Source organism: Vanellus vanellus (genome assembly GCF_965231255.1).
Source record: "Vanellus vanellus genome assembly, chromosome: 13".
NCBI lineage: Eukaryota > Metazoa > Chordata > Aves > Charadriiformes > Charadriidae > Vanellus > Vanellus vanellus.
The window spans coordinates 17559962-17587245 of record NC_138918.1 but is presented as its reverse complement, the minus strand read 5'-3'; the positions used below and the strand labels follow the sequence as shown (position 1 = coordinate 17587245).

Sequence of the window (27284 nt, the reverse complement as noted above, 5' to 3'; positions counted from 1 at the left end):
GTGTTCTATATTTTTGTGCTTCTGAGCTGGCAACCTGCAAAATTAGGTTTCATTATTCTAGAGTTTCCAATACTGCAGGTGTTTTTGATCAATGTTACTTAGATTTGCCTTTCACTGGGAAGCTAGTGAGGCCAGCAAGACTTGGGGTGGCAGCTTGCAAAGTAAATATCTTTTTTTTTTTTTTTTGGAGATATGTTTTAGTAGTAGTGGGCTGGTATTTTTTTTTTTATTATTATTATTTATTTTAATGATGCTTGGAATAGTAAGTTAGAGCTCTGTGGAGCATCGAAGGACTGGAAGAGCTTCTTCTCCAAAATATGTTTTCTGACACTTCTGCAAAACTTCTTCAGGTATGGTCTAGATTTTGGGAAGTTATGTTTGGCCAGAGATGGTGCATAGAAAATTGAAGCAAGTCCAGGATGGGAGTAGAAGTCCCCATTGCTGGTGAGGGAAGATCCGTGCACCTTGAGACATTATGCTAACATACTCTGATACCGAAGTCTTTATAGTAACTGCATGTCTAGAAAGAAAAGTTTTGCTTCCTTTTTACTTGAAGAAAAGGCATAAAAGTGAGCCTCAAAGGGGAAAAAGGCCTATAATCATTTAGATTGAAGTGCTTCTTAATTCAAATGGTGTGCTACTTAGAGAATTTGATAAGAAGGATTAGAACTGGAAAAGTAAGACATTTTTAAAAGCAAAGCTATTACAGGGTTCATTACTTTATTTATATGTTCTCCAAAATCACATGAATGAAGGAAAAAAAATGAGAGAAAAAAATACTGGCTTCAGTTCAGAATGTCAATTACTACTTTTTTAATCCTCTTTTCACAATTTATTTGACATCTTGAACGGTAGCCAAAAAAGCTATTATAACTATAAAACATATTCATTGGTATAAATCTCATTAAGTTGAGCAATTTAATTAAGGTATTGACATGCTTAATTGATATGTGCAAGGAGAGACCATTTTCATATCTAATTTCCATATGCTTTCTGCTTTTAAAAAAAATAGCTCCGTAAAAATGTTATAGATTCAGCTAAGCCCTGTCATCCCAAAGGAGCACTTGCTACCATTTACCTTGATTTAGAGCCAACTACTCTTCTAAGTGGAGCTCCATTAAATGGATCTGATGTATGCCTGACTCAAACATGCGTCAGCTTCTCTTATGATCAATAGCGGAATATTTATATTAATAAAGCACCAAGTTAATTAAATAAAATAGTCTTCTGGGTAAACTTAAGTTACTAGGGGATGGGCAGAGAATCAATATATTCTGCCATTTGAACATTAACTATGTGCTCTGAAATTTTATGTTCCCTTAGCAAAGATGCTTGCAGTGTGGAGGTCCCAGATGCACAGAAACTCCCAGTGCAGAAAGCTCCTTAGTGTCCTGTGCAGGATTTGCTTATTGAGTCAGAGAGGAAAAAAAAGGCAACAAAAACCATTGGATCTCTTTGGCTTCTGTGACTGCCCTCTGCATTCCTGCAAAGACATTGGAAACCCTTTCTTTTACGTTGGGACTGGACACAGTCAAGTAGCTATTTTCCTATTCCACCCTTGCCAGAGTAGGAGCGTGTGTGAGAAACTTGCCAAGTAAGGGTTTGCCCAGTGACAGTGAAGGGTCATAGACCACCTGTTTTGTTGTTGAAGAAAATACAGTAAATACATTTTTAAAATTACCTTTAAGATCACTTGTGAGCGTGTCTCGTTCTAGTGTATTGTCTGTTACAGCCAAAAGGACAACTGATTCTTCAGCCGTTTCCTGCAGCATGGCCTGCAGCCGCCCCCATGGGTGCGAGGGCAAGTGGTGGAGAACGGAGGGGCCATGCTGCTGTGCCTCTGCTGAAACCCTCTCAAACAGAGCTGGGAGAGAGATTTCTACACGAGTGGGTCATTTCTGACCACTATGGAAAACTGCCTCTGTTAGAAAGGTAATCATAAATCTCAGTCACAAATTCACATCATTATTTAGCACTGTCCCTGCGGCATTGATGTTATTTCTATAACATGCAGATGGCCTTTGAAGGAAGCATGTTCCCTCAGGTACCATTGCAAAGCACTGATACCACTTCTTCATTCTACCTTTTATCTATGTTTTAAGGCTTCAGTTCAATACAGTCCAGTGAAAAATGTTTCTGTAAATAATACTGCAGCTTTGAAAGAATGCCTGACCTTGATAACCAAAGGAGATGCGTGCAAGGAAAAGAAAATCTTAATTCAATATTAAGAAGTTATTCAGTCAGTTCAGAACTTGTTCTGTGTAAACACATTACCACTTATTTAGTCAGGGACACTATGACATTGCGCTGTCACCTCTGGTGCAGAGGTGAGCAGTGGTGTGCCAAAGCCCTCAATGAAGGTGGAGAGCAGAGCAGTCCTGCCCACAAGCTTCGCTGGCTGGCACTAGGCACCTTCCTGCTCCTCTCTCGCATTCTCGGGGTTGGTTTGAAGGCGATGAGTTGAAACTGAGGGGATTGGAGCGTATTCGTTTGGGCCCTTCTCATTTTTGAACGGTCAGATGTGCTGGACTGAACAGCAGTCATTGCTGAGCGTGCAGTGATTACGGAATGTCTCGTGACCGTAACCTGGGGTCAGAGTCTGAATGGAAGATTTCAATGGGCCTGTTCTTTGCCGACTTCTCTGTGAGAGATGCTGTCTGCCAGACGAGCTGAACCCGCAGGGAGGTAGCATACGGATTAATGTATAGAATTTATTAAAAAAAAAAATCAGTAGGAGTAGTTCTGGGCTATTGCAAGAAAATGGTGCTGATATTTTCCTGCGATGTATGATTTTGACCTGGTTAAAATATTTCTAATTACCAGGCACAGAGGAAAAGCTGAAGGAATAGTCTCTTCTGTCTTATAGTGAATTTTGTCTTCCGGTAGCTAATATCAGCATTTCAGCATTTACTGAAAATGCTTGTGTTTGTTTCTATTTTTGTATATACATAGAACCTTCTGAAGAAGACATGTTTGGTGTGTTTAATACTTCCAAATACGCTTCATATATGGAGAAATATACTTTGGCTCTTGTCTGATACTGCTAATCAAACCATGTATGTTACACATGAAAATTCAAAATACTTAATGGATGTAAAACTATACTTCCGCTGTATTTACTGTCTTTGGTAAAGTGTTGGTAATGCACCCCAACCCTATCATTTAGTATTTGTTTTGCCTTTCTCCTTTTATATCATTCTTATGTTCTATGATTTAGAAAGACTGAACAAAGAGTGCAAGCTAGAAACAACATTAGAACCATGTGTGTTATAGTTGTATATAATCTATAGCATAATCATATGAATTTAACAGGGCGGGATAGGTATAGTTAGAAAACCACTTTCTGGGTTAGACATAGTTCCCCAGTATTTAGAGTTGTCTTTCCAGAAATTAACTGTTCAAAGAAAGGGCAAGTGATTGCATCTGAGCTGGGATAAAAACAGATTCCGCCATGAATTACTTTCTGGAAGCAAACAGAACCTTTTGTGTATGGAACTGCGATGCAGAAATTGTTGTATTTTTTTGACTGACTCTTAGTTTCTGCCTCTTGATTGTTGGTTTTCTGTATATGCATCTGGAAGTAATGACGTGAATAAATAATATCAGAATGTAAACTTTCCAAGTTTTATAAAGAAGTTAAATTTGTTTTTTTGATAAGATAGAACTATGAAAAGGTTTTAAATTTTATAGTATCAAATCTAAGATTTAAGGCGAAATCATAGCCTTTAAATTGTGTGTGAATGTGTAATGTAGAACAAGCAGTTTGTGAGATAAGATGCCTCCTTGGTCGTTACTAGAAATGGCTGCGTTCAGTTTCAGTCTTCTTGGGCAATCAGTTTACTTCTCAGTTGTTACATTATTATTATTGTTATTATTTCACTTTGGTAGTGTGCATTGATTTTATTTAAAATAGAATAATAATTCTGGATGCCAATTTCCCAGTCAGAAGCTTAGTCAGATCAGTGCAGGGAGTTGGGGGGCGGGGGGGAGCTGTGAGTTATGATTATCACTTGCATTGTTTGTATTTTAATAACAATTTGAATGTAATACATCATCTAAAGGTGTAAATGCAGAGGCTTCCACTGTCGGTGACGTGAGTTCTCTCTGCCTTTGCATTGGAACATAACTGTTTCCGAGTGCTAGGCTGTATTTTGAAAGTAAAGCAAAACATCTTTACCGTTAAAAGCCTTCCTGTGAATCATTTTGTGCTTCGTGCTACATATACGTGACACCCCTTAAAGGGTCGTTTTTTCAAAAGCTTGCTAAAGTAGTTGAACAGAGGTGTCCTAAATTGATAAACTTTTAAGTTTGGCATAATTGAAAGCCAAGTGTTGCTGTCAGGCATAGTTTCTTCTGCAGACTTGCATAGCTGCAGTGGACTTTAAAGAAAGTCACCATCCTTCCGAGCAGTGATGAAATCGGAGCACTCTGGAATTTGATATTGTTTGATTTGAGAGTGCTTCAATGATGAAACTGCAATGTATAGACTTCTTGCTGCTTCCCTTCGGAGTCTCTTGTGCAGGAGGCCCTCCTCCGTCTCCCCGGCCAGCTATCAGCTTTTTTACATTTAATTTCATTTTCTGAGCTGACATTGTCAATCTGAAATTCAGCAGCATGCTTGACAGTGATAGGAAAGCCGAGTTCATTTTTGGAAGTGGCTTTATGTAAATAAATCTTGTGCAGATTGCTGAAGCAAGGCATTTGCTGATGAATCAGAGCAGTGCCCTTGTTTCCTTGCCGTCTGCAGGACTAAAGCTCAAAATGGGCCACAAGAATCTTTGAGAATTACTGTAAACAATTCACACATGCTCACATCTCCCTAGGTGTATTTTGGGCATTTGGGGGTAAAAACCAAATTTGGTTTCAAAGTAGGGTCTGGAGGTTTTCACAATGCAGTGCTTGGTTGGCTGCAGGGAGCTTGACTCTGCTTGTCACTTCTTCGGGCCAGGCTTGTTTGTAAGTGGCAGTGAAGTCCCAGGGAGGCTGTTAATTCTCGTGAATTGTCTTGATTTTAGCTTAATCTGCAATAAAGTTTTAGCTCCTTGGTAGGTAAACTACAAAAGCATTAAAATAACACAACACTCAGTAGGCTGAGTGACATCATTATGCGCGTAACTGGTTTGGGTTTTTTTTGAAGTACTTATCATTTTGTGTCCATGTTAGCTTAGGTTTAGGTCTCTGTTATGTTAGTTCGCACCTTTGTCCTACTAGTATATTTTACTTTTATTTTCTGCATTTAAAACACCTATCTTCTATTTAGATGCCTTTTTTTAAAGTGTAGCAGTACTGAATAATAAACTTTCTATGCGTGGAACGGGATGCTTGAAGGTGCTTTGCCTACCTTGATAGTCATTGAAAGAAAGAAATCATTTGGTTATGCTTCAGTGAATCTTTTCTTCTATGTGTGGATACGGTAGCAGAATGAGGTTTGTGGGTATCATTCAGCTGTAATGATCAGGGTGGACCTGCTCTGACATAATTGAATAGCTTGTGGGTTCGTGGAGCCTACTGTAAAAAGGAGAAGCTAACGTCACTTAAACAGTTGCATCTTGCATGAACATCCCCAACAGAGTTAACCACTTTGTGGTATTACATCTTGGTCTAATAAATCTAGATGTCATATCCACACAGAAAAATGAATTAAGGCTACAAACCAGTCTGAACTGTATCTTCTTACATCTGCAGTGTTTCACAGGGGCTTTCAGGGACTAAACGATTCATAGCAGGAAAGATATATAAAGGTGAAGTTGTGGAAGACAAACAGAAGTTAAAATATTATGAAAGAAAGAAGGGACAAAGTGCATAAAACTCGACCTTCGTCTAGGGCTTCAGTACCTGTTAATGGAGTAATGGACTGCTGAGTGTCACTGCAATAGATATTACTGGTCCGATATTGCGATTTATTTTTAAAACTTCTGTTACAGCTAAAGCAATAGTGTGTCCTTCTTAGACTGCCACACTTTTTACCACAGAATAATAGACTCGATAACCAGGGCTTAGCTATAACCAGAATGTTGTTTTCTCACTGCAGTGCATTCAAATAATTTGCAATTCATTTCTGCCTCACTAGAATAAATGGAATGTCACTGTAGTTGTTTTTACTATCCATGGATTCTGTACAATTTTTATTACTTTTATATAGCCACAGAAATGCCTACGGTGATCATGTAAACAAATTAAATAATTGGGTTCTTTCAGGAGAACTTCATAAAAAATAAAGCCTAGATCTTTACACATGCAATTGCTGTTTACTCCTACAAAAGCAGTCTATTTTCATAGCTAAAGTGCAGGATCACAGCCTGAATTAAATAAATACTATTATGACCATCGTTTTCATTCTACTGTGTGATGGTTAGGTACGCCAGAATAGAACTGGTCAGGGAGGTGTTTTTCTGAATAAATCAGTAAAGTGCGAAAAATTCTTTAGTATAAAACCACTCATCATTAACAACAGCAGAATTAGGTAAGAAAGAACATTAAAGAGCGAGTCTTCCTCCAGATGTCGATCAGTTATGCGGTTTATTAACTCATGTTTCAGACTTTATGATTTCACATATTTGTCTCCTAAAATAAAAACTCACCATATTTTAAAATAGATGTAACCAATAAACTGCAAATATCTGTTTGCTAAGTGGTCAGCCTGGGCTTAAACAGAGCTTCTTTTTTGGTCTGCGGAGATGAGAAGAGAGTAATATTGCCGACTGATTTCTAGAATTTGCAAATGCATAGAATTTCTTTCCAATACAGCTCAACAGACAACAGGTCAAGAGTATAAAACTTGTTGGGTTTTTTTAAATTAGCTTAAAATAAAGGAGCCTCCATATAGCTGAATTTCCACTTTAGAAAGTATTAACATTAATAAGCAGTGAGAGAGCTTTTTGAAGTCGCATTGTTTTAGCAGCAAGCAAATACTTATAAAACCAGAAAATTACTGGGAGATTCATTTCTTTCCACTGTTGGCAGTGCTTCACTCCTACCTCTTTGTGGTGTATGTTGTTCTTACTAAATCATTTTAGTGCCACTGTGTTGTAATCTCGCTTGGTCGGAGAACGGTGGAAGAGAAATGCATTGGTAGAATTTGGTATTGCATAGGAATAACATCACGTTGGGATCACTTTTTGTCAGTGATCCAGTTGCAAATGTATAGTAGCTCTGGATCATTCCATAGTAAAAGAGATTTTTCTATCAAAATGAATCTCTCAAATAAATTGTCAGGATTGTGCATACTGTTTCTCTGCTGGCAGGCCAATCTCACCACATGTGGTAAGACTTAGTGTATAAATTGCCTAAAATGGAATACCTAATGTATATGACTTTCAAGGTTGTTGTTTTTTTTTTCTCTTCCTGCACCCTGCTAGAGCATCCTGCTCTAGTCGCATACTGCCTCTCATCGTGTCTCGTCCCCTGTATAAAAAAGGATTAATTATGTTGATATCCTTTTGTAAAGCACTGAAGACCTACATTAAATACTACTAATAAAGAGGCTTTATTGTTATTTATTAGTCAGAAACTTTATCGTATTTCTAGAGGGTTGCTTCTCTTTTAGTGTTCTCTCTGAGTCCACAGGCAGTGACTTTCCAAAGCCTGCTCATGGACACGTCCAAAGTTGAGTAGAAAGACATTAAGGTAGAATTTAGTTTCTGCGTGTATGTTCCAAAAGACAAAACAGATGCTTCTTTCTAAAATGAAAATTCTGATCTGTCTCAAGATGGGTGGTTTTAAAATATGAGTCTCCTAAGTGCTCTCTGATTGGTATTTGGTCGGCGTTTTGGAAATGGCAGGAGGAGGGAGGAAGAATTGTAAAAGTCATAAAGACAAACGTGGCCTTTAATTAAGCATAGACACAGATTATTTTTACAGTTCATTTAAAATAATATAAAAATATATACTAATGTTGTAAGAGATATTCTAGCAGAATTATGTTTTCTGGTTTTGTGTTGGGTGCATTGACAGCCAAATGTTGTAACACTGTGTCTAATGGAGTGAAACAGTGGGATTTTTTGTTTGTTTGTTTTAAGTGACTAAGACATTTTAAAAAACCTCTTATGAAGCGTGCGCAAATATGTATCCTGTGTTCTTTTAAACGTTTAGAAAGACTTCACCATGTATTTGAGTAATCCCTGTAGTTGTGTCAGGACAGAGTCACGAATCTGTCAAAGTCTATGCAGGTTGGAGCTCTTGAAGGGTTCTTATTAACAGATGGGCCTTGGAGGAGGCAGAAGATGATGCTAAAATAATTATCTACTGCTGAGATCTTTTTACTCCTTGATTACTTAGCGAACACCCTTCCACAGTCTTTAAGCCCAGCTTCTGTTCAGTGTCTTGTTCTTCAGAATGAGAGTGTGTGTCTGTTAATTAGACTATGTGAAGTATGTTGAAGTAGAGAAGTATAGCGTTAGCATCTGTCACCTCACAGTAAAACCAGATCAACAGAGAAATCCCGGCGTTTATCTTCTGGAAGCTTAGCAGTAGTACTTGTACAGTAGTGCGTCACTGTGTAAAAGCAGTGAGGACTGGTTTAATTGGAATTTTTGAGCTAAATTCCCTCCCTTCAAACAAAACAAAACTAGAAAGAATTTCTCAACAGCTTCCCAGAGCATGAATTTAAGAGCCAGCTGTATTATATTCAGAAAAAACACAATCACCTTGCATTGTTCAGGGTACAAAACATCTGTAGGACTTGCTCTTGTTTTGCAGAACTTGGATGCTGTCAGCATTCATACTTGTATCGCAGTAGTCCCAGGAAGGCATTTTTTCCCTTTGAGAAAATCAGCAGAGATGCCAAATTTCCACAGACTAAATGCTATACAATACTTTTGTTCTTCATCTCTTGCCTTGTAACCCATCGGCAACAAGACATATCCATTTTTCCTTTTAGACAGAAAGCTATAACTGCTACTTTACGGTAAATACTGTCTTTTACACCAAACACGCGGGAAGGGAGGACCATTGCTTCACTGAGTGGCGTAAGGCCCCTGCGGAGCATAGAGGTGCTGATGTGAGTGTCAGGCTTGTCACAGCTTGTTCTTATCACTGGTGTAGTCAGCTGGTTTGGTCAGTGCTTGTCCCACCTGGAAGAAAATAAATATCTAGAATATATCTTGCATATTTACAAGGCTCAAAGTTACTGAATTGTCCTCAACAGCTAACTCGGTTATTTGCTAATCCATCCATAGATCGGGAAAAACCCTAATATTGAACAGGTTTGGAAATCCTAGGACAATACCTTCTAGATAGAATAGTATTTAGCTGTTGAAAGTGTTAAATATTATTTTTAACCATTAAGAAACTGCCATGTTTCTGCCATGTTGGCAGAGCAGGAAAAATTCTTCTCTTTGCTGTGAATGAAATGCCAGCTTAATGTGATACAAAGGCATTTTAAAAAAAATGTGGTTGAATGTATTTACAGAGTCAGTTTTGATCAGATTAGAACGGCTGCCTCCTTGAGCTTGTGCATACTGGCACCTATACCTCCAAATACATTTACCGCACAAGTAATTCAGATCCATTTCTTGCATACCTCAAGCACGGTGATCGCTCTCTTGGCTCAAGCTTCTTAACACACTTTTAAGGCACAGCAGCCTTTGCAAGTGTACGCTTATCGGAGAGGAGACAGATCTGCATCCTTCTGCACTGCTTCCTGAGAATAAGTGGCTGGAGCGGCGTAGGAGGATGTGACCAGACTAACTGTAAAGTTGCTCACTTCTTTGAAGAGCGTTGTGTTGGGGGGTAAGAAGGAACTGTAGCAATAAGAAGGGAATCTGCACTGCAGCCGTTCGGCTGCTGGTTTTATGAGCCTGGTTATGCCGTGCTTGAGGTTAAGCAGGGTTTGAGGCATTGCAGGTTGTTGTGGATGGTAATAAAAACTCTGTGAGAAAACAAATCTTCCTTGGGAATGTCAAGCCTTTAGTTAAAAGAAAACACTGAGAATTTTCTATGCCGGACTTGTTACAGTTATGATTGAGTAATAAACTTTTTTCCCCTATGGATTTCCTTTGTCTTTCTATCTCTTTGCGTGTTACCCCATTTTGTCTTGTAAATTCTTCCCTTAGTAAGCACTGGCCCGTTTGCCCTCTCTCTTCACTGTCTGTAGCAGTTATCTTCCCTCCAGCTTTTGCTCTATGAAAAAGCTGACTTGTCTCATTCCCCACTTCACTGACTTGCTTATTTTTTATTATGTATTACTTAAAGATACCTATTCTCTTCGGATTATACTAATTTCCCCCATCTGTTACTCTTTAACTCCTTAATTGTATTATTTAATTTAGTAAAATGGTGTAAGATAGAGTTTATGTGTAACATGCTGCACAAATTAAAACTAATTCTAATGAGACAAATTGCAGTGACCAGGTTGTGTTAAGTATGTGACCTTTTGCAGAATAGTTCAGCCTGCTGTTAGTCCAGTTGTAAAGAAATGTTGGGTTGAAGAATAGTCACTTTAACTAAACTTTAAAGCACAGAACCTCAAGACTTTTTTTATTTTATTTTATTTTGGTAAATGCATAAGACTGAAGTGTTTTTATTTTCCTTTTACCAAATCCTATTTGGTAAAAGAATGTAAACAAGCTACTAACATGGATTAACTAATTTTTATTTTCTCAGCTGCAAATTCTGTAGCTGGAGTGAAGCTAGTGGGCAAAGTATTTATTTCTTAGCGTTGGCGGCAGCTGACATTTTCTTAAAATCAGTATTCATACCTTTCCGTTGCTTGCTTTGCAAAATAAAACTAAACAACATACAAACTTTCCAATGTTATTGCGTCAGGCAGAGATGATGGGAAACGATTGGTTATTTTGCACTCTCAAGCTCCCTATACAGTTGAATCAACCAGCGTTTGCCTTATGGCTTTGTATCAGCCACTACAAAGAGTTGAGTGTGAGCTCTCCTTTCTTATTCCACGAAGCAATTGAATTGGGGATAAGCTAGAAGGTACTTGAAGGAACCAGGTTAGTTATTCTGGATTTTGCCTTCATTTTAGCTAAACATTGGTTCCATGTGTTAATGGTTAACTCTAGTTTACTGTTTTATTATGGGATCAACATACGGTAACATACTGGGAAAGATACATGCTTGGCTGTGAATCATTTGCTCTTGATGACTAGTTCTTTAAGTCTTCACATTAAACTTTTTAGACGTTAAAGGCACGTCTGGTTCTTTATTAGATAACACTGAATGGTGATCTTTCTTTTAGCCCATTTCAGCGGGACAAATAATAAGAGAGTAGTGTTCAACCACAATAAATACTTCTTAATCAAGCCGCTTTTCAGGCAGTTCTTTGTTTAAGAAGTCTTTTTAAATTTTAGAATCTGTATGCCAAAAAAAGATCTGGAAAATAACTGGTAAACGCTCAAGGGTTTGGGGCTTGTTTGTTTGTTTTTGAAAAGGGAGACAACCTACGCATAATGCTATCGGTGTTGATTTTTTTTTGTTTTTATACAATACATCTTATTTTCAGTACCACCGTAACTTTGCAAGTTGTATTACAGTAGCTATTTTAATGGTTTAGATGTGTAGTTCAAGTGAAGACTCTTATTTTATGAATGTTTGTATGGTCTGTGTTCCAATTAAATGATTTATGCTCTGTCACTGGCAAATTAAAAAAAAAAAAAGTCTTAATGTCTTTTATTGCTATTTTAGACAGTTGAAATTTCACTTAGGATGCAATAAGCAGTGCTAAAGCAGGAAGCTAAACCCCAGCGTTGTAGCAAAAACTACAGAGGCACTTAGAAAACATCAGCAGTTTTGGGTGGGTTATTTTTTTTTCTTTTCCAATCCTTTTTTCAGTAAGGCTCTTGCAATTCACATTTGAAAATCAGGAAAACAGAATTATACTTGCAGAGAGAGTTCATCTGTGTCCAAAGCATTTTAGTTAAATTAAAATAAAAACTAAAAAATCTATTGGCTTGTGCCAACTCTTGTTTGAGTCTGGGTTAGACTAACGTGTGGTCTGCAGTGCTGTGAGGGTGTGAGCCACAGCTGCTGGATTTTGTTAGTTCCTGTGTCTCTGATCTGTCAAACTTGAAGTCAAAGTTCTTTAACATCTCTCTGGCTGTGTTTGCCCATCTCTGAAATCAGAGTGTTCTTTCTTTAGGGGCGTTCACTGCACGCTGCTGGCGGTGCAAGCTGTTGGTTGAACGTATCCAGTATCGTCGCCTTCTGTGCTTTTCTCCTAGTTGGTTCCTCTGTGATCTGCTGCCGAGGCCTTTTTCAAGTGTGTTTCTATTGGACAGGACCCCCCTGTGTGAAGGAGGCTGGAGGACACTTCCAAAAAGAGACTGCACTTTATCTAGGCAGTGGCTAGTTGCCGAATCTCTGTGCCATTTGCATTGCTTGAAAGCTGCATGGCAGGCTGGACTGCATGAAACTTGCCTCTATTTGTCAAAATAACAGGAAGAATAATTTAATTGCAAAACATTCATTTAGCTCAACACGTCTGTTTTATCAGGCTGCAAATGAAGATATTTCCATTGTTGTTTGGAACCTTTGTGAAGGAGGGTGCTGCTCACGTCCTAGCACATTTTAGTTTGTCCTTAGGTCAAGTGCTTTTGGGCAGCTCTCTAACTTTGTCTGTTAGGGTGAGAATTTTTGGAAATGTATGTTTCTCTAAAGCTGGAATATTTCAGATTTCCTCCTTAGGATCCATCATGCACCCAGGCATTGGACTTGTCATCCAGTACAGAAACAGGTGGCTTGAAACCTTTGTCTAAGAAATAGGAAATGTATTAGTAATCATAATGTATTTTTCATCAGATGCATTGTTTATTTTTACCTGAATGCCACAATTCTTTTTTTGCCTGTTTAGGGTTTTGTTTTGGCTTCACATTCGTTCATCTGGTTTTCTGCAATTACTATTCATAACTAATATTTATTTTACATACTGTCAGAGAGTGTTTCCCATTATGTCTGTTATGAGAAGTGGGGAATGAAAAGCTGAAACTTTAGGATAAACTATGTAGACAAGTTGCTTCTTATGGCCTTCTGCTCCCTCAGAGCAAGTTTTGTGATGTGCATGGGCTGAGTCTGGTTGGTGTTTGCTTCCTTCTGAAAGATGCTTAACAAGAGTTTGGCACAGTGTTAGGAAGCAGAGAGGAGCAGTATTCCTATGTCTCAAAAAGGGCTGATTATAATTGTGAGAAGGCAGTTACAGAAAATGAAGCATGCAGTTGTGAATTTTCTTCCGTGCTGCGTCACTAATGCCATGCCGGCTCTCAGTTCTGCAGACCACTAGAGATATTTATGAAATCAGTCCACGATCCTGGAGATTTAGAGAGGCAGTTTTGTTAGCTAGAGGAAAGTGCCTAAATGGAAAAAAAAAATTAATACAATTTACAAGAAGATTGTCATAGAAAATGGATGAATTTCCTACAGTCCCCTGGTTTTGCCTGACTGCAAGTGAGAGCTGAGCACAAAGACAAAGCAGAAAGCAAAAATATAAAGTAGCCCTTTTAGACCACAATAACATAAGAAAAAAATACTTGAAAACCTAATTTATTTTTAAACCTGGTTGGAAATAATGCACAATAAAATGTGGGGCACATGCAACTTGAGGTGTTGGTGGGTTTAGCGTGGTTTTATTTGATCACACAACTCTACTTTTTCAAGCCCTTCTTGTTCTGCTTTGCATGTCTCTTGCTGTCAGATCTTACTAATTTTTGCCTTCCTAAGCCATTTTGTCACCCTTTCACCATTGGCTGTAGCTCTGCTGTGCCTTGCTGTCACACCTAAGTGACTCCCTGTCGTGAAATCGGTCTTCACATAAGGCTTCCGTCTTATAGGTCTGAAACACACTTTACTTTCGACTCTTCTCCGTTCGGGCTGCCTGATCGTTTGTCTGGGTTGAAGGTCTGTCTTTTAAAGAACTAATATTTTGTTGCTGGCAAAAGAAAGGGGAGGTGAAGGAAGGGTCAGGGTGTAGATCAGTGTTAAACAAATTGTGAAGGTCACAAAGAATTTTAATCTGGCTTGAAAAAGAGACTTGTATCCAGCAGCACGTTTTTGTTTGTGATAGTCTGAATGGACAATTGTGGCTACTTTGAGAATTTGGTGTAGACGGCATGACTGGTATAAATTGAATTAGACTCATGACAAGGACATAGTCCCCTTTTTTTTCTATCTGCCTGATGGAAAGCAGAAGAAAGCCCTGTGTGACATGTCTTGACCTGCAGTGTCAATGTGGGCTTTTGTGACAGGCTCTGATTTCTGGCCTCTCATTTGATAAAGCCAATTTGGTGGAGACTAGAAAGGAGGCTTGCTGCAACACAAAGTGTACTTACAGAAAAGAGTATCTGGTGGTGAGTACAGATGACTGCCATTCCATCCTAATAATCATTAGACAGCCAGAGTTTCTTTGTGAAAATGGGGCAAAGTCTTGGGCTTGTATAACATAGGGACATGGTCACACCAGATGATGCACTGTGCAATATCCTGTGCTGTGGTATCACCTTTCTTTGTCCTTTTCTCCAGCCATCCCTCTGCCTTCCGTTTTCTCCATTTGCTTATTTCTTCCATTTTTCTTTCCCACTCTTCTGCCTTCCTTTCATCTTCTTACACTTCTGTCTTCCCTCTGCTTCCCACCCGAAACCGCAGTGAAATCACTCCCTCTTTTCCATGCTGACAGAGCACCAGCAAAGAAATAATCGTGAGCGCTGCTTTTCCTTAGCCTGAAAATATCCCAACTTTCTGATTTTGTGTCCGTTTCCCTCCCATTCATGATGCCCTCCTTCTTGCCTCCATTGCCACTGGTAGATGATTGCAAACTTGGAAAATTCTAGTGGAAATATTTATAGTGCGTCAAAGGAAAAAGTAACTGTATGCAGGTGTTGTGTAACAGAAAACAGTAACCTGCAGCGCTCATTGCTCTACCTGCACTCACAATGCAGATGTAATGATTTAAATTGAAACATTTTGAAATGTTTTAAGTACTAGAAAGATAATTTGAATAGCTGTTGTTTGTGTTTTTTTAAGCAAGGCTAAAAATTCTGTCGTTCCCATTGATACACAATGCGGTGTTTTGGTTTTTTTTAATGCAGTGGATCAAGATCTTTTCACTGTAAACTTACAAAACTCACAAGAGAATGATTGCCGTGTTTTTCCTGAATATTAATTTCGAATAAGGGGCTGTTGTCTGAGCAGGGGTAGCCAAGTATTTTTGCAGTTGGTAAGCAAAGAGGAGCATGGTGAGAAAATCGCATTTACACTACGGGGTTGCAATTTCAAGGCATAAGATTTGGCTGCAGGAACTCCGACAGCGAATCATGGCATTGTGCCAGTGTCGTGACCACACTGAGTGATGTTTTCTGGAAGTTCTGTCATTTGTATCACAAATTCTGGTGGTTTTCATTGGAGAGTCATTGCAGCTCATGCTACAGACCTCTAGAGGAGATAAAGAAAATTGAAAACACTGTCTGGTGTAACAAATTCAGAAACATTCACTTTTCCAAGCATGTTTATATTCCATTATCTCATGTAGATTTGAGAAATGTGTTCTTTTTGTTAATACAATGTTGGCTTTTTTTTATCTCTTCCCTTATTCAGAGACCTGAGTGAAAACCAGATAAAAGGAATCCCTAGAAAGGCCTTTCGAGGAATCATTGATGTGAAGAACTTGTAAGTGACAACTTCATTAATATTTGTGGTGAAAAACATTCTCCCTAGGTTACATCTGGCTGTTACGATTTTTCTGAGTACCATGTGGTTAGCTCTGTGCAACACAAAAGGGAGCTGCGGACCCTGCTGTGTGCAGCAGGTAATTGTCAAGGGCCTCAGGTGCTGCTTTGGTCCAATGCACCTGGGGAAGTTTTGAGCAAAGGAAGAAGTATACTTAAGGGTTTTACCCCTCCCTGCAATATAATCCTGCAAAAGCCAGTGAAATCATGGTCCAAGCCTTGAAGCAAGATATTAATAAGAAAAGAGCTGGTAGAGTTTGGGAGTGAAATTGAAGTATTTCACTTAGATTAAATTTTCTGTCCCATCATTTGGGGGGAAAGTAAACATGGCAAAATGTGGCACGCCTGTACAGTAGTTGAGCACAGATATCAGAAAATGAAAAGATAATGTGGGAAATTAACTGCACCTGCTTTGACAGTCCATATTGAAATTTAAAGGAATTTTTTAAAGCCATTAAGGAGAGAAAAGTGGGTTTTGCTGTTTTTGCTAATGAAGCTAGTCATTCCTAGGCATTTTCTATAACATACAGTCTGAAATACGTGTAAATAAAGACTGCAGCTCTGTATTTCCAGAGCTGCTAGAGGCTGCTTATATGTTACATGCCAGAAATGCATTTTTGTGCACACCCACACGCTAACACACCATTGGCAATGAGTCAGTACAAGGTGGATTGAAATAGGAAATAACAGCCAGCAAGTTGGAGAGTCGGGATTTCCTGAGAAAACTTGTAGCCACTCTCAGAACCATTTGAGAGCCATTAGTATTAGCACTGTGTTACCACACCAGTAGCTTAAATCTGATATCCCACCATGTTAAATATTGCAGGCATAGCATAGTGTGGATTTCTTTGGTTTATTTAGTACAAGAATAAGCTGAAGTAGATCTAAAAAGAAGCACTTTTCTAGGAACAGTCTTGCAACATACCTGTGCTCTGTTTTCACGTCTTGGCCCGACGAACAACCTCTTTAGCGTCCAACCTAAATTTTTTTTCTATAGGCAGCATAGAGATTGTTAAGGACAGTCAGCACGAGTCAGAGCATGACCACATTTGCATCCAAGGGCAAAGCACAACTTTTGCACTTTCTCTGATGGTGCTGTGTTACAGGCAAATACCACATCACTGGATTTACGCAAGGGAGACAGTACTGCAAAAGACCAAAGCAAGACTTACCCCCAAGTGGAAAACATAGGCACAGCAACGCTGTTAGGTGCCTCCTGCTCTCTCTGAGCACTGTGTAAGGCTTCTCTGGAGGCTTTGGGGTAGACAGAACGTGAACACTTTAACACGTCATATAACATTTACAGCTGTTTCTGCAGGCATTCAGCATACTAAGCTTGTGTTCCTCAATGGTTTGTTACTTTGCGTATATTCAACAGTGTCTTTAGATTTTCTGGTATGAAGACTTTTTTACCTCAGTGTCAGCCTGAGAAAATACATTTTGAGGAGCCAGTTAAACTCTTCTAAGCCTTTACCCTAATGTTCCTCTTCAGTGGAAGAGCATCAGAGGACCTGTGTGAGCAGGTCTAGTTTTTAAGGCACAGGAAAATACTGGAAAATATAGTTTATACTGGGAAGAAGTTCGTGGATTTTAGACAGAAGCATGGCTTTTTTTGTCATGTTACTATGAACTTTACTTACATTGTGTAATCTAGAGGAACAATAGATGGTGTTTTGTTTCAGAAAATCTAACTTTCCTGGCTATTATTCACTGTTAGTTGGCTAACTTCATTGAAAATCGCAGTTTCCATTCAGAGTTGATTTCGCCTCTAACAAACTGTTAGGAAAATCACAGGTGTTCTTTAATTTATGCATCCAACTGCGCAGAAGGAACCAGGGTCTCGCCTTTAAATGAGCTGGTATCAAGGGATGGCTGGCTGGGGTGCTTACAGGTATAAATGTTGGGATCTAAAGCTTTAACAAAAAATTGTGATGGTCAAGTTAGTCAGTATCTATTATTTTTCTGTAAAAGCCACAGTGTCAGAAGTGCTTCCCTGTAGCCACTGATTCTGTCTTTCAGGAATACTGAAGTTATCACTGAATCATACAATAATTCTGATTGGAAGTGACCTCGGGAGGTCATCTAGTCCAAGCTCTGGCTCAGCAGGAGTATAAAGCTTAGTAGTCTAATTAATAGGTTTGCAGACGTGAGCCATGACTACTGATTGTTTACCTAAATAGCAGGAGAAGGAGACTTTTCACTCAGATCTATAGCCCTTTTTTCATGATAACGAATGGATGAATCAAGTGTCCAGGGCGGTTCATTAGGTCAGGTGACTGTTGCTTCCAGACACAGACCAGTGGCCTATGAATTGCTGAGAAAAATGTGACAAAATCTTGAGCCAACTTGTTGCTGGGAACGCAGCAATAACTGTAAGGTGTGGTGCAAGTTCAACCAAGTAGATATTTAAAGCTCTTAAAGCTTTAAGCAGTAAGCTTAAACATGCCAATTCCCATTCCCAGTCTAGATTTGGCAGCCAAATTGCTCCCTTCGGAGTCACAGAAATGACCATGCCAATGAGCCCGAGTGTTCAGGCACCCAAAGGAGGAGAAGGAGTCTTTGCCTTTCCGTGCTGTTTGGCTTTTTGAACACCTGCACCGCCAATTGCCTGGTGGCTCTCTGACACATATGCGCTAATGTGATAGCAGCAGGGTTGGCCGTTTCTATGGTTATCACTGCAGATTTATTGTACTATCTCAGAGCTCTTTCACCTTATAAAGAGTGTTTGTGAGAGATCTTAAGAGACTTTCAGACATAAGAAATAAAGTTACATGTTCTCCCATACTCCCAAACCCTTTTCAATTCATCTTTAAAATTCATCTAGGGAAAGGCTGGCATGGAATTGTCTGTTTTCATGGCTTGACATTTAACATGACCTCAAATTCCTCTAGTTTCTATATGAAGTGTCCAAATCTCGTAGCAAAAATAACGACTCTGTAGGTATTACAACAGGGACACAGCAAGTGCTAGACCACATGGAAGTCTCCGGATTAATGCTGTCTTTAACAGCATCTTGGAAAGCTTCCCTCAGGAAAAAATGCAGAGAAGTTGATGCAATAGACTAAGCCAGGGCATGAATTCCTTTTGGATGCAGGCTTCTGAATGTGAAGCCCTAAGGGCTTGGTATAAATTACAGTGTTGCCATTTGGAAACCCTGTGAGAACTACCCTATCTCAGCACGGCCATAGCAGTAAGCCACATAAAGTGGCAGGCTGTGTCCAGTTTACAGTTTTTTTACAGCACACTGCTGTAAAAAAAAAAAATTCCTGAATTTAAGGGAAGAGGTGCTGCTGCACATGCTGAGCCATGAGAGTCTTTGGTGATGTCTGTCTAGCAGCAGGAGTGCAGAACTGGCTTGGCACCGATACGATTTTGGTTAGTTATAAAAAATAAATGCTAAGATGATAGGAAAGAAAAAAAAAAAGTGTTACAGAAAGTAGTGTTTCAGGATATTTTTCACCATGCCTTTCTTTTTAAATGGTAAAAGCTTTCTGTCTTTTGTCATTCTTTTAGGAGAGCGGTGAAGCCAGGAAAATGGGCTTGCATAAGGGCTGTGTTAAAGAAGAGCCTTTAAATGTCAGGGAGGGCAGGGTTTGTGCACGAGCCAGAGCCAAAGCGGAGGCTGGCAAGATGAGGTTTTGAAACTCAGGTGGGGGAAATTTGTTGTGTGAATTATTTTCATATGAAGCATTTTCTGCTGTTTGACTATAAAATCAAAGGAAGAATCTGCACACAAAGAATAAGTTAGTAAGCCTATTTCAAATTAAAGAATAGAAATAATTACACAGCTTTTAGAAAGTTTCATGAAGACACAATGTTCATGACCAGTCGTGAATTGGCATGGGAATTTGGCATAAATTGACACTTTGAACGTGTTGTATAATGGATGCATAAATGCTACTTAGTGGTCCTAAAAGTGTTGAATGAGCAAGGGCGAGAGAGGGCCAGCTTGCAGGGCGCACCTGTATTCAATTTCTGTTATTTAGTGCTTAGAGAACAGGAAATGTTTCTTGCAGGAATGTAGCCCCAAGTAAGCGCATTTATTTCAAGAATTAAAGGACATGGATTCGGGTCTTGTCGAGCTTTGGGCTAACTCAGCACTGTCAGCCGTGGCCTTCCATCATAAAGCCATACAGAGCCGCTTCTTGGATTTCTGCACGTTTACCCTGCTTGTCTCGCGTCCTGCCATTCAGATGAGCGTTTGGTGAGGCGTTCCTGCAGTGTCTGTTGAATGAGCCTGCCTAGCCCGCCTTATTGAGGGCAGCCAGATTCCCTGACCAGGAATATGCAGAGGTTGACTCAAATAAAGACGCTGTAACAGCCGCAACCGTTCTTTTAAGGTGTTGCAGGTGGTTATTGGTAGTACGTTCCCAGCTCTTCCTCTCGCTGTGCTCTCTTCAGGACTGAAGCTGAACATAACCAATCAAGCTGCGTGAGGATCGCAAAGCATTGTAGCAATGTGATTCTTGGAGGCATGACGATATCAGGGCTTCTTGTCTTGCAGGGATCATTTCCCCATAAGAAATGCACAGGACAGGTTTCAAAGAATTACTCTTCCTGGCAAGTTGCTGCCCTGTGTCCTTTTGCAGTCTCTTGACAGAAGTTTGTCCCTCTGTTTTGCAGCATTGCAGTAAGGAAAATCAATAGCCCGAGACTTAACCAGCAAGCAGAGATCTGTGACTAAAATGGCTCTGGTAGTGTGTTTCCCTAGGCCTTTGCTCCGTTGTCACCCCTTCCTAGCTTGCACCTTTCAGACTGAAGGAAAAGCTACTTCTGTAAGCAGTGAGAGTGCAAATGGACATCTCGCATATAAACAGTGCACGGACGTGGTGTCGGTGTCTATGTGAATGTAGCCTCCGTGACCCACATCAAGGAGCAGGTGCTGGTGGCAGGGCCGGGTGGTAGGAGCCGGCCCGTGTCCACACTATCTGTAGGGTCCAAGCTCTGCTGGGCATGGGCCTCTCTTTCACATCAACATCTCCCCACCGAGGAAACGAAATGATTCACTGAAAGGAAAGCATGAATACGTATGCAGTGAGGATGCCTGGGGAGAATGACAGAGCAGCAGAGGAGAGGGGGAGCCAACCTGACAGCATAGACACCCTGTTTGAACACCACACAGAGCTAGAACCACATGAAATTACACAGTTACCGCTTTTTCTGTAAGGAGTTGCTGCCATTTCTTGTTCTTGATTCACTGGAACTCAGTTTTGTGCATATTCGGCGTCTGTCTTTTTCCTTTTGCAGGCTTTGACTATAAGACAGAATTTTATAGCGCTGGGATTCAGAAAACACAAGCTACTAACAGGTTCATCTGTCATGATAATACAGGCTCATTGCATTTCTGTCTAAATATTTCTCAGCCACACATAAGATAATAGCTCATATTACTAGGCCTGCAAGCTGCTTTCCTTGCGTCCTGGGGCCACTTAGGAAATTGTGGGTAATATCCTTCCTTATAGCCCTAAAGGTTCCTTTGCAGGAAGATATTAAGCAGTTAGATTTAAAAAAAAAAAAAAAAAAATAATGCAGAAGTACATCAGCACATATGTACCATTTAATACTTCTGTAAGTCAGTACACATTTATTTTCCTATTGGTTACATTACCCACGCAATGTAAAAAATCAAAGCTGTGCGAGTAGTGTAAAATATTTTTGTGACTACTAGCTTCAGTTTCTTATTTGTTAAATGGCTTTTCCTGGAAGATACTCTTACTTTTTCTGCATGCATCTACTATTAGCATCGATCCTTGTGACATTTACAAAAATTAAACATCTAGATTGCACATTCAGGTTTTGGAAAAAGCTGAACTTGCTCTTTACATTTAGAGGTATTTTGCATTCACATACACAAATTATAAAAATGTTCCTATGTCATTTTTTTATCCATCACAGCCAGCACTGCTGAGAAGGTTTGTAATTTTTGCCATTCAGCCATAGAATAGAAATAATTAAACATACCTGTCAAGTTTACAAAATTAATAAATCCAAGGAAATAATGATTGATTTGTGTGTAGTCATTTCACGAGGAGAAATAAAGCAAGTGATTGTGAATTATTTGCTGTACATAAATATGCAGTATATCTTAGTGAAATGTTACACTAGAAAACTTAACTCCTTTAATCTGGATTCTCAAGGGAAGCTATTATCCGGAGCCCTCTGAAATTCCTGGCCTCAGTTTCTTGACATTTGTGTACAGTATTCAGTGTTACTATTGCAGTTTGCTGTAAAATAAAACACAAGGAGGAAGATAAACAGTTGGCCAGATTTTCCACTCGTTTGGTGCAAAATCTGGAATAAGCCTACTGAAGTCAGTGGTTGGCCTCAAATAAAAGCAATGAAATGGCTAGAGGAGAATTCATTATCGCATGTTGGCTCGTGTATTTGCTTATGTATCTTTCAATAGACTGAACAACATGTGTCTGTATTTAAAATATATTGTGCCTTTCATGCACATCATCAAATATGAATACATGAAAATTTAAAGAAAGGATAAATTTCTATTGTGGAACAGATTCAGGTTGCTTTGATCCCAGCTGGTATTTTGGAGTGTTTTCAGAGCTGGCAAAACAGGTCAGAGGTATTGAAACGGTCAACTATTTGAAAATATTAGGCACAAGCCTTTTACACTCATTAAGGTGTGAAAAGATCTTATTACTTTAGCCTTAAAAATCCTTAAATAATTTTCCTCCCCCTTATCCGTAAATTCACGCTGCACTCAGTGTATTCCAACAGCGTATTCCCTTCTGTCTCCTGTAATTGGGATTCATTGTGATAGTGACCATAATGAATTCAGGAGAGATCCCTGGCCGTCACGTTTGCTTTCCTAGAAATTCCATTGTAATGCAGCATTATTATACCATTAAAATAACACGTTACCAACTTAGTACCTTCTATGGAGAAACATCACCTGCAGCGTAAGTTAATTTTATGAATATATTAGTTTGAGCTTTTGCCATCTGTTCTACCCCTTATAATAAATGCGAAAAGCACGTATTTCACAATTAACTCATTAAAAAGATACGATTGATTGAAATGCACGTGCACATTCCCTACACAATGCAGAATGCATTTAAGGTGAGATATGCAAAGCCGACCAAGCAGAGAGCCTGAGTGTTAGCAGTGGACATTTGTTGATAGAGTAATGTGTATTTCTTCACGTCTTCAGCTGGCCTCACGCAAAGGGCCAGCATGCCAAGTGACACAGGAGTTGGTTGCCTTGTTTGCCTCTTGAGCGGCACGGCCCACCTGTGCAGGGGCGGGCTGGCTGGCTGGCGCTGTTTTGCTTGGGGAACTGCTGCTGGCTATACTGTCTGAGGACACTTGGGCATACATCATCCCTTTGCTTTTCTCTCTTCTAGCTTATTCAGTTCTGAATCACTAACCTTTAAAATCTACCTGGCCTGATCTTTCTAAATAACTTCTCTTAGAGTAAAAATTAGAGAAAAAGGCAAGAAAACCTAAATGCTGTGCAGCCTGTCTTCTGGAAGGCAGGAAGGCATAGGGAGGGTTTGCATTTTCGTTAGCCCCCAGCTGAAGGTGCCTTCGTGCTCTCCCTGTCCGTTTCCATCAGGAACATCATAGCTGCTGCCGCCATAGCCAAGAGTAAACCTGTTAGAAATCCAGAGATTAAAACTTTAATTTTAATTCAGGAAGTGCATTCTTTTAATCAGTTTCTCCTCTGCCTACAGTGAATAAGCATAGCCATTTTTCTTTTCGCGCTGCAGTGGGAAGGGCAGGCGATGCGTACGCCGTCTGTACTGCCTGACGGTACGTACAACTGCAGCATCTTGGGCACGAGGGTGCGTGCCCTGTCTATAGGGAAGCCTTACCCTATATCCCTTCCCTTGCAGAAGAGCCTTGTGCAGGATGGCTGAGGGTGAACGAAGCGTCTTGAATAAGGAGTTAATTCTACATTTATTTTCTAGAGTATGGTACACATCAGCAGTGCCTTCTGAATATCTGTCCTCTCTCCCAGTTTATCATGATTGTCAAGAAATACTGTGTTTTTCAAGTGTCATTACAATCCTGAAACTTTTGCATATATCTCTTTTAACATCATAAGGAGTAGTCGTTATTCAAAATTACCTTCTTGGGAAGAAAGTTTTGAGTGATTTCTGCATTGTCCACTGATGCTAAAAGATGCCAGCTCAGCAGTACTCTTGCTAGCTAGTGAGCTAATTTCAGTCTTGATAGCGTGTTTTTGCAAACGTTCTGCAGCAGTGTCATGTCAGCTCTTCACATGGTGAACTGCAGGGTTTGGTCCCAACCTGCAGGATACTCCTGTATTTTATGAGAAGAGCTGCTAAAGGGAATGCTGCCTCCTTCCTTTTTTCCTGAAGGACTTGGGATGGTCCCAAATGCATCGGGGAACAATGGCAGAAACATGTGCAGACTAATAACCTGCAAATATGCAACACACGTGATAAATACTGGGAAACTCCAGAACCATTTCATGAAGTATTTAAATGTATGTCATATTTGGTAATGTGATTAGACTATACTTGCATTTTTTAAACATGTTTTGGTTTATGTAATCCCCTTTCCCATGTCCCTCGCTAATAAATAAGACACCAGGTGGACTAACCAGCACAGAATGATCTTAAATCTGTTGAATGTGCTAAACTACCACTTGTACTTCACTTGAGATTGATTTCACAGATTGAAAATGCACTTCTGATTTTTTTTTTTTTTTAAATGAAAACATCTGTGTTAAGTAGAGTGGATGTCTGCTCTGTTCTCCTGTCCAGTTGCATTTCAGGAAGTATTTGTTTCATGGATGCCCGTAGTTGTGGGCTCGACTAGCCACAAGGGATCTGTCACCGACAACTCATTAAGAGCCGAACCATCACTCCTGAGAAACAGATTTCCTCACTGTGAAGGTTGCTTTCCCCTGAGTAAAATGTCAGATAAATAAAAGCTGAAATATCTCTACCTATAAAATAGAAGTACATAAGCCAGCAGTATTTAGTAGCGGGATGTATGTATGGTGGCATTTAATACTTTTATAATTTTAGTTTTTCTGATGTGAATCAGAGCTGACTACCCCCGTAATAAGGTTATACATAATTTTGATTTACCCAATTTCTGTATTCGGTATATCCACTGCAATATATATTGTTTTCAATATCAATTTTTGGGCAAACTATAGATTTCTAAATATTTCTTGTAGGCATAAGACAAGCACAAATACCAATTGTTTTTTCCTTTTCTGGAAAAGTATTTCAAGCACCATTTGAAGGCTCCACTTCCCTTGTTGTTATGGTAAAATCCTAATGCTGATGACAAGAAAGACGAAATGTACCACGTAAGCCTAAGTCGTCCTTTCCATCTACTTCAAATTCTGTTCTGATCTTCCCTATGCTTTCTATTTTGCATAAGTTATTGCCTTCTTCTGCCTAAGAGGGCTTCTTCTATAGCCATTAGCAATGCAGCTCTGGAAGTTGGTGATCAGTGGGGGTTTTGAGGAGTGACATGGATGTGTCATTCCTGTCAGGAAAACAGCACATCTGACACAGCGATGTGAACAGTTTGCACAGGAGACTGAAAAAGTTCAGTGTTAAGGTGTTAGAACCTCAGGCTTGACGGTCACTTTTAAGATTTGTAGTGAATTTTCTGTTTGATTAGGTGGAAAATAGTTTAAAAATCAGTTTCAGGAATCTAGAGATTTCAGTTGTATATAATTCACTTGCCTAAATGTGACATGCGTGTAAATTTTTTAATAAGGCCACGAGCTCCATGTCCAGAGCTTGACAAAGGAAAACCTCACCCCTAAATTTGAATGGGATCCGTTATCTGGGGTTTGAAATCTGCTACAAAAAGTCAGGGTGACTATTGGTATTTCCAGGGCTTACTTATGTGCTTACTTATTTCCATGAGCTCTGCTCGGTGCATTCTGGGCTCATTATTCTTTTAGGCTAATAAAGCAGAGATAAATTTAGATGCAGCACCCATGCTCCAGCACCGCTTTTGTAGGGAGAGTAATGAATAGCAGATTTGGACCTTTTTTGTTTTAATAGTCTTACAAAAGTCTCTTTGACAGAAACAAACTCCAGAAAATACCATGATTTAAAAACAGGCTATGTGGTATTCTTACTGTCCTTTTGATATAAAACTTGATTAAAATGGGATGTGACATCAGTTGAAAAAGTATGAAAATCAAATTCTCTTTATTTTGTACTTTTTTAGGCTAACCTATGCCGACAGTTTATCTTTGGATAATTTGTGCTGTCTGTGTGCCATACTTTAATTTTGAGTACATTTGTTGAAAATTTCCTGTAGCGTTCATCTATGATTGTCAAAAGGAGCTTTTATTCTGAAAAAAAAAAAAAAAAAGTACTGGTTTTAATTATAATTCTAAATAGCTTCATAACCACTGTGAACTCTGAATTTACATCATTATTATGATAGCCACACCATTCCAGGGTTATTGATTTTGTCATTTGCTTCATTACATTTAATGCAAACCTTTTGTATGGAATTATTCCGGTGCTGCGCTGGGCACGGAGGGGTCAGCGCACGCAGTCTCTAGCCAAAACAGCACAGCAATATCATTTTAGTGCAGACTCCATGAATAAATGGGGGTTGTAAATACTGTCCACCAGCAGAACAAAGTTTGCCTTCTCCTCTTGACCTTTCCAGCTGGACAAAGTTAAAACCGTAGCTTGAGTCGTCTTTGTTTCTTTTTTTTTTTTTTCCCCTTTCTCCTCTCCTTCTGTGTTTCAACTCAGCTCTTCAGTCAGCACAGCACATCTTTTAGCTCGAGAGAAAGAGAGTCTCTTGGCACGAGGGCAGGAGCTGGGCAGTGCCTGCTCGTTCCGTGGCACTGCCCCGCTCTGCCGTGGGACTCGTCGGGCAGGCCCCGTTCTGTGCGAAATGGAGGTCTCGCCTGCAGTGCAGGGATGCGCGGGCAGTGCTGACCTGCTGCTCGCAATCCGTTTTGAAGAGCCAATGTGCTTTTCGGCTGTGGAGACAGAGATACTGTGGGTCTCTGGAGTCTCAGGTAGTTTTACCACTTCGCTGGGATTCAGTTTTGATATTTCATTTTGTAAATAGACAACGGTATTCCTGGATTTGTTGTACCTTTTAAAGTGAGCAAAACTTCCTCAGTTCTTAATTAATATTGCATTGCTTTTTCTGGATAACACCGTTATTATTTTTAATCTAACTTTGTCAAAAAAAGTGATGAAAACACTAGTGCAAAACAGGTAAGCAAACGGATTCCTGTGTTCTCCAGAAGGCTCAGAAATTAATTTCAGTAATTGACTGGGGGACTAGATTTCCTGCACCGCTCTTCCTTGCCCACAGAATTAGATGGATGTCTCCCCTTCTGCAAGGCTGCTGCTTGGCTATTGTCAGTCCTCAACTCAGCTGCAGCTTGCTGTGCGAGAGCAGAACCGGGTATTTAAAATGACGATGGTGACGACAAAGCCTGTAGAGTTTCTTGCCACATTTAGAGCACAGAAGGGAATGATTATATTTCTCATTCAGTCTGTTATATGGCTTTGCTATCTTGCAGTTGGGTGGCGCCGTGAGATAAAGTGGCTGCAGGAAAACGAAGCCACCTGCAAATTCAGTTCAATCCAAAATCGTTATGCCTTGAAAGGAAAACATTTTTGG

General features: G+C 39.6%; 1 protein-coding gene across 1 annotated transcript in view; it reads left to right on the top strand.

Annotated features, from left to right (window-relative positions):
* SLIT3 (slit guidance ligand 3) overlaps positions 1–27284 on the top strand; it is a gene marked incomplete at its 5' end in the record, with an annotated part of 534750 nt that overhangs the window by 263124 nt on the left and 244342 nt on the right. Inside the window, one exon of the mRNA XM_082489776.1 lies at positions 15535–15606. Within this exon, the coding sequence (XP_082345902.1) occupies positions 15535–15606 (72 nt within the window). The remainder of the gene's footprint in view (positions 1–15534; positions 15607–27284) is intronic.